Source organism: Bufo gargarizans, chromosome 1 (assembly GCF_014858855.1).
Source record: "Bufo gargarizans isolate SCDJY-AF-19 chromosome 1, ASM1485885v1, whole genome shotgun sequence".
In the NCBI taxonomy this organism is placed as follows: Eukaryota; Metazoa; Chordata; class Amphibia; order Anura; family Bufonidae; genus Bufo; species Bufo gargarizans.
Genome location: NC_058080.1, coordinates 317,892,499 through 317,904,534, shown reverse-complemented (window position 1 = coordinate 317,904,534; position 12,036 = coordinate 317,892,499). Strand labels below are relative to the sequence as shown.

At 43.2% G+C, this 12,036-nt stretch overlaps 1 protein-coding gene across 3 annotated transcripts in view; it reads left to right on the top strand.

Moving 5' to 3' along the window:
• The window catches only part of PDE4C (phosphodiesterase 4C), a 1,152,632-nt gene that overhangs the window by 787,462 nt on the left and 353,134 nt on the right, over positions 1 to 12,036 (top strand). Inside the window, exon 1 of one of the 3 annotated variants that reach the window (XM_044305726.1) lies at positions 3,044 to 3,751. The exons of the other annotated variants lie outside the window; for them this stretch is intronic. Within the exon in view, the coding sequence (XP_044161661.1) occupies positions 3,549 to 3,751 (203 nt within the window). The 5' untranslated portion in view covers positions 3,044 to 3,548. Of the gene's footprint in view, positions 1 to 3,043; positions 3,752 to 12,036 lie in introns of those variants that run through there. 3 annotated transcript variants of the gene reach the window in all.

Below are 12,036 nucleotides of genomic sequence, written 5' to 3'. Positions count from 1 at the left end.
CCTGCATGCACAGGCCTGTTTTTTCAGGGCAGGTTTCGCTGTGGTAAATGGTGTCTTTCCTTATCCCCCTTTTGGAACACACCCTGCTTCTTTTTTGGGTCCTTCCCTTCCTTGCTGTCTGGGGGACTTGACCTGGAAAATGTTTCCCTGGTACACCATGACTTCCTGAAGTACTGGGACCCTCCCCGGCCTGGCTTTGAAAAATTAGGGCCTTGATAACTACCTCTTGGAACTGAAGGAAAGTTCCTGTGTGGCCTGCAGATTGAAATAGCATGTACGCATTGCACATTGCCATCTGTACAATGTGTATGGCCTGCTTTTTGTACCACACCTTTTTTGAGTGGCACTTTAGGGCTTCAGAAGTTGATCTGAAAGTTCCACCCCTCCCATGTGCCAGGATACAAACAGGTTTGGGGGTAGTGGTTGTGGTACCTCGTACAGGAGTAGGGGAGCTGGTGTTAGTGTGAATGGTGGTCAGTACAAAGATGTCCCTTGTACTTAACCACCAGCATGTTCTCATGGAGGAGAGCCCTACTTTTACCCATTCTCAGTGGTTGACCTACCTGATTTTTGCACACTGTGCAGTTAGGGACATGAATAGGAGTATGCTGGTATAATAGTTATCCACATAGAGGTGGTAACCCTTATCCAGCAGCGGGTGCAGTAAGTCCCACACAATATTCCCACTAACTTGGATGCCACCTAGTATGGGGGGGGGGCATTTTGGGGGTTTTATCCAGGAATCTTTCCCTTAGAAAATGCGGAACTTGTGGGTGTACCCAGAACTACTCTCACAAAGTTTGTAAATCTTTATGCCATACCTTGCCCGTTTGCTAGGTAGGTACTGGCGGAATCCAATTCTCCCTGTGAAAAGTAATAGGGACTCATTTACACTGACATTTTTATCAGGGTTGTACACCTCAGCAAACATGGTGTTAAAGTGATCAATGACAGGCCTAACCTTGAACAGATGGTCAAATGTTGGGTCGTTTTGGGGTGGGCACTGTGCAGTGTCGTTGTAATGTAGGAATTTCTGAATTGACTCAAATCGCTTCCGGGTCATGGTCTTACTGTAAATTGGAGTCTGGTAGAAAATGTCCGAACTCCGAAAAAAGTCTAACGTTTGGCTTCTTTACAATGCCCATATGCAGCACGAGTCCCCAAAAAGAGACAGGGACAGGGATGGAGGGTGGTTTAGGGATCTGGAACAGCTGCAAATGAAAAAAAAATTCAGTGCAGCAATTCCAGATGTTCTTTCGTCTTTTATTATTTCTTCTTTCAGCAGGAAAAGCTCAAATCGCAGTCCCAGCAAGCCAACAAGCAGCACAGAGAAGCACAAAACCTCTCTGCATGCAGTCACCAGCTAGAATGGCTTCCTGCAGAGAGGTTCAGCCGTTTCCTGTGCTGCTATAGCGCTGCCATTGGCTGGAGAGTATTTCCAGCCAATCGCAGCGCTAGCAGGGGACGCCAAACACTGGAGTCTCCTGCCTGACCTCGGAGGAGACCGGTGCTGACTAGTTTAGCACTGGTTACCTCCCCATGACCCCCCCCCCCCCCCCAACACCCCCTTCCTCCCGAACCTCCCTGCATCTTCCTTCTGCTTTCGGTGCTGCGATGTGCCGGTTTTCATCTTGCAGCTGCAAGGGGTGGAAAGACACCATGCTGCCCTTACTCGGCATAGATGCCTGCCGGTAAGAGCAGCCATGGTGCGCCGATTCCCCCGCAACCCTGCCCCAGCACCCGGCGGACCTTGCGCCGTACATGTACGATGCTGGTCCTTAAGTCACGTCCATCTGCGTCGTACATGTATAGCGCAGGTCCTTAAAGGGTTAAGCGCACATTGAATGCTGTAATATCAAAACCCCAAAAAACTTTAAAAGCAAAATTTAGGATTTTTTTGAATTTCACTCCACAAATATTTTTTTCCCGTTTTCCAATACAAGACATGGTAAATTAAATGGTGCCAATAAATATACAACTTGTCCTGTGAACAATAAGTCTAACATGGCTATGTGAACGGAAAAGTTATGATTCTTGGAATGTGAGGAGGAAAAAAAATGCAAAAATGATCATGGGCTTTATCTTGAAGGGGTTAAGTAACTCAAGACTATCCACTATTATTTTTCTTGTATTGTTCATTTTTTTTTAATTCATTTTTATATGTAATCTTGACTATTGCTATTAGAATACTGCTAAATTATAATGAAATAGGAGAGCTTATTTTTGTATTGCTAAGCAACAGCAGATTTTATAACCATTTAAATACCTAACGGACTGTATTCACCATATAGACATATAGAATAACTTAGAGAATGTGTATTTGCATTCAGGTACCAACATAGGTTCATTGAAGTACATGAAGGACCTCAGTTAAAGTTGTTATGTAGCTTTTTCTTACTGATCATCTATCCTCTGGATAGGTCATCAGTATCTGATTGGTGGGGGAGTCCGACACGCAGGACCTTGCCGGTCAGCTGTTTGCATAGGCAGTGGCGCTAGCAGTAGTGCCATAGCCTTCTCGCTGATTCCCGCAGGCTCAGTGAGGTCACGACTACTATCACTGGCCTGGTCGCGGCTTATCCCCAGTGAAATGAACAGGGTTTAGCTGTTCCCAGGCAATAGTAGTTGTGACGTCACTGGACTTGCAGAAAACAGCGAGAAGACCATGGCGCTACTGCCAGCGCAGCTTCCTTCTCAAACAGCTGATCGGCAGGGGTCCCAAGTGTTGGACCTCCACCGATCAGATGCTGATGATCTATCCAGAGGATAGATCATTAGTAATAAAAAGCTACAGAACCCCTTTAAGTTATTAAATACATCCTGTAACACTTTGATGTTATACAGATATAAACTTCTATATCCTGTTAACTTCCTGCAATCCTGACAACCTCTGTGGGCTTCCCTCAGCTCTGCCAGTCAGTTTTTATGAGAAAGGAAGAGAGCTGGGTGACTGACGTAGGTTTGGCTGAGACTGCTGGAGACAGCGTGGATAAACAAACTGTAACAGGATCAGTTCTCTATACTTATAGCTGTCTGTGTGCGGGAGAGGCAGAGTATATTAATTCTGGACAACTTGTTCTGCGACTTTTCCACTGGAGAGCTGACACTCTAGCTGTGCGTCTGGAGGCTTATAGAAGATTGTTCCTGCAGAAAATTTGAAGTTTTCAGTTTTGACTGCAGATTTCATGGTCAGTGATACAGCTGGAAGGTTTTCTCTGATTCCTATGATAAGTTAAACTTAGCTGTCGAAGTCGGCAAGAAGGAACTGTAAATTCTAGCATAAGTAGAAGAGAAGAAATTTGAGATTGATCACTGGGGATCTACAGAAAGAACACACGTTTCATGAGATGAACACAACCTGTAATTACTGCTTGCTTAATCTTAAATTGAGACTGATGTAGGACATAGCCACAGATGTATGCCTGCAGAGACTACAGAAAAGGCTGTCAGCCCGAAAACATTTCATTGCACTCTTTGTGAGAGCACTTTCTGAACTACTGGACTTTACAGCCAGCACCACTTCTATCACATCTGTAGAAGAAAACAAAATGCAGGTGCCACCAAGAAGCACTTCTCCTCAGAGAAATGGCATTCGCATATCTCCTCATGGATCCCCCAAGAGTTCTCCTCGAAGTTCTCCTCTCAGTTCTCCACGTAACTCACCACGTAATTCACCGCTTCTTCTCCGCAAACTTCTCATGAGCCGGAATAATCGAATGCAACGAAGATTTACAGTTGCACATGCACCTTGGTAAATAATGTTCATATATTCTTTAACAAGCTACGGTATTTATTGTTGCCAATGGTATTTGTTCTGTGACTGACCTCATACTTCCCATGTGATGACAGGACATTATCACTGGAAAGGACTGGGCGCTTCTACTGACACTGTGCATTTTGTTGATAAATGATAAGCATACTGACAGTTATGGCGCAATTTGTTGAAACCGCAGAAAACATTGCATGAATAACTCTTTTATGCTTGTTGATGCAACATTAATTACAAAAAACAAATATTTATGTTCCCAGACAAAAAAAAGCTTCATCATTAAAGTTGAAGAGTATCTAATTGTGTCTTACAAGGGACACATAGGCTAAAGCATTTCATTTCTCTCGTGATGTGAAATGTAGTGTGACTGATCTCTTTCCTTTCAATTAATGTTAGTCTTCTATGGCTTATTATTCTTATATTTAAGACATACAGGGTTTACTACATCAACATAAGGTGTTGCACAATACGGCAAACCTTGCATGTGCTGGAACCTTCCTGTTAAAACTAGGCTTGTCTTTACAATAGATATAACTTTTTAAAGGGAACCAGTCAGGGGCTTTATGCTGCCCAAATCAGGGGCAGCATGAAATCTCGACCGGCTACAGCTACATTTGTATCTAGGGAGCCTCTCAGGATTTTATGCTTGCCCATGGTTTAGGAAGCTATAAGCTCCTGACAGGTTCCCTTTAAAGGCTATGAACACCGTCATAAACAATTATTTTAATTACATTTATTTGGGGCTAAAAATCATGTTTTCAACTGGTCTGTATTTGAACCTGTCACCTGTACTATGCTTCCCTAACTAAGGGCAGAATACTATAGTGACAGACCCGCTGATTTCAATGGTCTGTTACTTCTGACCTGGCAGTACTGACATGCTGAACTCCTCAGCACGTGCCAGCACTACATGGAGACAACTCCATTGAGGTTTGCTGCCCCCACCTCCGGACGATGACTGGAAGGTTTCTTTCCTATGAGTAACAGGAAAAAAACCTGCTGGTCATCCTCTAGAGGAGGGGGATGGGTGTGGGCAGCAAGCCTCATCAGAGTAATCTCCCTGGTAGCTCTGGCACACACTGCAAGGTTCAGCATGTCGGTAAAAGTACTTAGGGACACTGTCACTTGGATTTTGGGTATAGAGCTGCGGACATGCGCTGCTAGATCACCGCTAGCACGTCCGCAATATACATTCCCTATAGCTCTCAGTGCTTTTATTTTGCTAAAAAAACTATTTTATATATATGTAAATGAGGCAAGTAAGGAGCCCAAGGGGCTGTTACTAACGTTTCTGGAGCCCAGCCACGCCTAGTGTAAAGGAGCCCAGCACCGCCCGCATCCTCCAAATCTCCTCCTTGATCCCCTAATATCACATAGTTGAAGCGCCGTAATCTCGCGCATGCGCAATTCGTTCCCTGAGGCTCATGCCAGCACAGGGAATGAACACCATGCTGGCATCGCGAGATTACAGCGCTCTAACTTTGTGACGTCGGGGAGCAAGGAGGAGATTCGGAGGATCCCAGCGGTTGCTGGGCTCCTTCACACTAGGCATGGCTGGGCTCCTGAAACGTTAGTAACAGCCCCTTGGGCTCCTTACTTGCCTCATTTACATATATATAAAATAGTTGTTGTTGTTTTTTAAAATAAAAGCACTGAGAGCTATGGGAAATGAATATTGCGGACGTGCTAGTGGCAATCTAGCAGCACATGTCCGCAGCTCTATACCCAAAACCCAGGTGACAGTGTCCCTTTAATGCTAGCTCAGAAGTGACGGCTGAAATAAGAGCATCTGTCACTATACTATGCTGCTCTTATTGATGGCTGCATAGTACAGGTGACAGGTTCCCTTTCAACATTTTCAACAGCTTTTCCATTAAAGCTTTTTGTTTCTGTGTATTTGTAGTGTATTTCACAGTGAATTATATCAGAGAACTGCTCCGATGGCTCAGAGTGTAGTGTGTAGCCCCATCTCTAAACTCCTGACAGCTCATAAACACTAATTATAGTTAAACCTTTATCAGTTTGCTAAAATAGAAATATGGCTTAAAAGAGTGTTTATGAGCTGTCAGGAATTTAGAGATAAGAGCTACACATGGAGTGTCAGAGCTGCTGTCTGACAGATCCAAATGAGACAGAAATCAAGCCAGTGTGCGGATAAACTGAAAGGGAAGGCTGCAGAACAAAAGCGTTGTACATTTTTAATTAAGAGCAATTGAAAAAAATGACTTTAGTCCAAGATGGTAAGTATGCTGCTCCCCCGCTCCCCGCTACACTTTACCATGGCTGCCAGGACTTTAGCGTCCCGGCAGCCATGGTAACCATTGTAAAAAAGCTAAACGTCGTATCCGGCAATGGGCCGAAACGACGTTTAGCTTAAGGCCGGATCCGGATCAATGCCTTTCAATGGGCATTCATTCCGGATCCGGCCTTGCGGCAAGTCTTCAGTTTTTTTGGCTGGAGCAAAAAGCGCAGCATGCTGCGGTATTTTCTCCGGCCAAAAAACGTTCCGTTCCGGAACTGAAGACATCCTGATGCATCCTGAACGGATTTCACTCCATTCAGAATGCATTAGGATAATCCTGATCAGGATTCTTCCGGCATAGAGCCCCGACTACAGAACTCTATGCCGGAAGACAATAACGCAGGTGTGAAAGAGCCCTAATCCGTTCAGTTTGCATCAGGATGTCTTCAGTTCAGTCTTTTTTACTGATCAGGCAAAAGAGAAAACCGTAGCATGCTATGGTTTTATCTCCGGCATTTTTCCCCTTAGGAATGTATTAGTGCCGGATTCGGCATTCAAAATACCAGAATGCCAGATCCGTCCTTCCGGTCTGCGCATGCGCAGACCGGTAAAAATGTGAAAAAAGATACAAGACGGACCCGTCTGTCCACATGACAAGCGGAGAGACGGATCCGTTCTTGCAATGCATTTGTGAGACAGATCCGCATCCGGATCCGTCTCACGAATGCTTTCAGTCACATCCAGATCGGCTAATCCAGTAGGCAGTTCCAACGATGGAACTGCTTGCCGGATCACACTGCCGCAAGTGTGAAAGTAGCCTAAAATATTCACAGTAGAAGCATATATTCTGGCCTATAGTCTTACAAGTAGTTGTACAAGCTCTGAACAACTAGTTTTCTACCTATGTTTTACCACAATACTGCTGCAACTTCACACAATGTGTTTTTCATGGAATCAAATTTTCAAAGAGACACTTGGACACCCTCACACATCTGTAGGTGAGGGAAGGGAAAATACATTGGACAGATTCAAATTTTGGGTTCTACTGTTCTAAAAAATAAAAAAAAAAAGACCTCTTAAATTCTACTCTATTCCCATATGCTGCCATTATGAAATTTGCAGTGTTATGTCGTCAATGGCCTTTTGTGATGAACCTCATATCATCTGCCACTTGACCTCCCAAGACATAATAATAATAATCTTTATTTATACTGTATAGCACCAACATATTCTGCAGCGCTTTACAGTTCACGGGTTCATGTACAGTCATAAATAGTGATGAGCAGCATAGGCAATATTTGAATTCACAATATTTTGCCGATTTTTGGCCGAATATTCGCCAAAAATTCGCGAATTCGTGATCTCCAGTCATTGTTTACTTGATTGAGAAAAATTGGCAATGTAATATATTCGCGATAATTTCACGATTAGAATATTCAACACTATTCGCGAATACGAATATATAGCACTTCATTCTAAATACTAGCAAATTCTCTAAGTGGCGATATGAGGGCCCTGCTCGCAAGAGCTTACAATCTATGAGGGAAAGGGGTGACCCAAAAGGTAAAAGTGCTTGTTTTGTACAATAGTCCGGCCATCTTGGGAAAATTGGGGAGTAGATATAAAGCTACATGAGCCCACCACCAGCCGAAAGACATCTACTTTTATATCATTGATACTATACTTTTTAAACGGTGTATTTTTTCATTATTCCATGTAATATTTACAGCGTATTAGTAAGCATCACATTTCATGTGAACTGAATATGACAATAAGTGCCTTGTCAATTCTCTCCAGACAGATGTCTTCATATCTCTTTTGACAACCAGTGGTGCTATAAATTGTTGATGCCTTGTGTAGAAAAGGTTTCCTGCTTACCTTGCAATTCTTAGGTAAAGAAAGGCTTTCCTCCACTCAAGCCTGCCAGCTGAGATATATCTCTTACCTCAATGTTTGCTTTTGTATTACCAGTCAGGCATCACTGATAGCTCAGTAAACACAGGGAATATGAAATGCTAGTATGGTTTCTAATGCCAACTATGAGCTGCTTTGCGTGAATATTATTTCATGCCAAATAGTAATTGGTTTATTATTTAGCAAAGGATCTGTGCCTAACAGAAGGCATTTTGATGGCCACAATTGGCCATGTTAATAGTCTTACATAAAATTACATTGAAATCTTTTAGAGTACGTTCACATGACAGTGAAAAGAAAAATGTCAGTTAAAAATGAATAAACTGTCAGAGGCCACTTTGCATCAGTTTGTGCATCTATTTTCTGTCTGTCTATCTGTTTTTAACATCCCTTTTGCATCCTTTTTAAAAGCCTTAAAAAACAGATCAATATAATTGGCGTTTTTTTTTAACTCCAACCCCTGAAGTGCCCTCAGTACATATTATGCCCCTCCCCCCTGCACAGTGCCCTCAGTATATATAATGCCCCTCTGTAGTGCCCCAGGACATATAATAGCCCCCATAGTACCCCCAGTATAAATAATGGCTCCTCTAAGTGCCCTCGGCATATAGGGGGAAAAAAAAAAAATATATATATATATACAGTACAGACCAAACGTTTGGACACACCTTCTCATTCAAAGAGTTTTCTTTATTTTCATGACTATGAAAATTGTAGATTCACACTGAAGGCATCAAAACTATGAATTAACACATGTGGAATCATAAAAAAAATTGTGAAACAACTGAAAATATGTCATATTCTAGGTTATTCAAAGTAGCCACCTTTTGCTTTGATTACTGCACACTCTTGGCATTCTCTTGATGAGCTTCAAGAGGTAGTCACCTGAAATGGTTTTCACTTCACAGGTGTGCCTTGTCAGGTTTAATAAGTGGGATTTCTTGCCTTATAAATGGGGTTGGGACCATCAGTTGCGTTGTGGAGAAGTCAGGTGGATACACAGCTGATAGTCCTACTGAATAGACTGTTAGAATTTGTATTATGGCAAGAAAAAAGCAGCTAAGTAAAGAAAAACGAGTGGCCATAATTACTTTAAGAAATGAAGGTCAGTCAGTCCGAAAAATTGGGAAAACTTTGAAAGTGTCCCCAAGTGCAGTCACAAAAACCATCAAGCGCTACAAAGAAACTGGCTCACATGCAGACCGCCCCAGGAATGGAAGACCAAGAGTCACCTCTGCTGCGGAGGATAAGTTCATCCGAGTCACCAGCCTCAGAAATCACAGGTTAACAGCAGCTCAGATTAGAGACCAGGTCAATGCCACACAGAGTTCTAGCAGCAGACACATCTCTAGAACAACTGTTAAGAGGAGACTGTGTGAATCAGGCCTTCATGGTAGAATATCTGCTAGGAAACCACTGCTAAGGACAGGCAACAAGCAGAAGAGACTTGTTTGGGCTAATGAACACAAGGAATGGACATTAGACCAGTGGAAATCTGTGCTTTGGTCTGAGGAGTCCAAATTTGAGATCTTTGGTTCCAACCACCGTGTCTTTGTGCGACGCAGAAAAGGTGAACGGATGGACTCTACATGCCTGGTTCCCACCGTGAAGCATGGAGGAGGAGGTGTGATGGTGTGGGGGTGCTTTGCTGGTGACACTGTTGGGGATTTATTCAAAATTGAAGGCATACTGAACCAGCATGGCTACCACAGCATCTTGCAGCGGCATGCTATTCCATCCGGTTTGCGTTTAGTTGGACCATCATTTATTTTTCAACAGGACAATGACCCCAAACACACCTCCAGGCTGTGTAAGGGCTATTTGACCATGAAGGAGAGTGATTGGGTGCTGCGCCAGATGACCTGGCCTCCACAGTCACCGGACCTGAACCCAATCGAGATGGTTTGGGGTGAGCTGGACCGCAGAGTGAAGGCAAAAGGGCCAACAAGTGCTAACATCTCTGGGAACTCCTTCAAGACTGTTGGAAGACCATTTCAGGTGACTACCTCTTGAAGCTCATCAAGAGAATGCCAAGAGTGTGCAAAGCAGTAATCAAAGCAAAAGGTGGCTACTTTGAAGAACCTATAATATGACATATTTTCAGTTGTTTCACACTTTTTTGTTATGTATATAATTCCACATGTGTTAATTCATAGTTTTGATGCCTTCAGTGTGAATCTACAATTTTCATAGTCCTGAAAATAAAGAAAACTCTTTGAATGAGAAGGTGTGTCCAAACCTTTGGTCTGTACTGTATGAATGAAACGAACAAGATGTAACTGCAGACTGGCGGCTTTAATTTGAGGGTATTTACATCCAAATTAGGTGAACGGTGTAGAAATTACAACAGTTTGGATATGTGCCTCCCACTTGTTAAGGGACCAAAAGTAATGGGACAGAATAATAATCATAAAATCAAACTTTCAGTTTTTAATAATTGGTTGCAAATCCTTTGCAGTCAATTACAGCCTGAAGTCTGGAACGCATAGACATCATCAGACGCTGGGTTTCATCCCTGGTGATGCTCTGCCAGGCCTCTACTGCAACTGTCTTCAGTTCCTGCTTGTTCTTGGGGCATTTTCCTTTCAGTTTTGTCTTCAGCAAGTGAAATGCATGCTCAATCTGATTCAGGTTAGGTGATTGACTTGGCCATTGCAGAACATTCCACATATTTCCCTTAGGCCCCATGCACACGGCCGTTGTTCACAGCCGTGTGCGGGCCGTGGAACCGCGGCCTGGATCCCTTCCTGTGAGCTGGAGCGCACAGCGTCACTGGTTGCTATGACGCCGTGCGCCCCCTGCTGCCGGCACAGTACAGTAATACACTGGTATAGATCATACCAGTGTATTACTGTATAGCGGCGGCAGCAGGGAGCGCACGGCGTCATAGCAACCAGTGACGCCGTGCGCTCCAGCTCACAGGAAGGGATCCAGGCCGCGGTTCCACGGCCCGCACACGGCTGTGAACTGCACTGTGAACTGTGTACAATGAGTTCTGAAGCATTTGGCTGAATATGAGCAGATAATATTGCCCGAAACACTTTAGAATTCATCCTGCTGCTTTTGTCAGCAGTAACATCATCAATAAATACCAGAGAACTAGTTCCATTGGCAGCCATAACACTACCAGCACCATGCTTTGCTGATGAGGTGGTATACTTAGGATCATGAGCAGTTCCTTTCCTTCTCCATACTCTTCTCTTCCCATCACCCTGGTACAAGTTGATCTTGGTCTCATCTGTCCATAGGATGTTGTTCCAGAACTGTGAAGGCTTTTTTAGATGTTGTTTGGCAAACTCTAATCTGGCCTTCCTGTTTTTGAGGCTCACCAATGGTTTCTATCTTGTGGTGAACCCTCTGTATTCACTCTGGTGAAGTCGTCTCTTGATTGCTGACTTTGATACACATACACCTACCTCCTGGAGAGTGTTCTTCAGCTGGCCAACTGTTGTGAATGGTGTTTTCTTCACCAGGGAAAGAATTCTTCAGTCATCCACCACAGTTGTTTTCCATGGTCTTCCAGGTCTTTTGGTGTTGCTGAGCTCACCGATGCGTTCCTTCTTTTTAAGAATGTTCCAAACAGCTGAGGGAATAACACACACCTGGCCATGGAACAGCTGAGAAGCCAATTGTCCCATTACTTTTGGACCCTTAACAAGTGGAAGGCACATATGCAAACTGTTGTAATTCCTACATCGTTCACCTGATTTGGATGTAAATACCCTCAAATTAAAGCTGACAGTCTGCAGTTAAAGCACATCTTGTTAGTTTCATTTGAAATCCATTGTGGTGGTGTATAGAGCCAAAAATGTTACAATTATGTTGATAATCCCAATATGTATGGACCTGACTGTGTGTGTGTGTGTGTGTGTGTGTGTATATATATATATATATATATATATATATATAAAATAAATATAGTAACTTGAATCAATAACTTTATGGAAAACTAGTAAATGATTCAAAAGCCCAAAAATGTTATTTCAAAATAAAAGAAAAATAAGTTTTAAGAAAAGTAAGCAGATACCTAGGACAGATAAAGTAAGTCCTTACATATAAGTCAGTCAGTCAGAAATAGCTGCTGGAAGCTGTAAATAACTTCCTATGATGG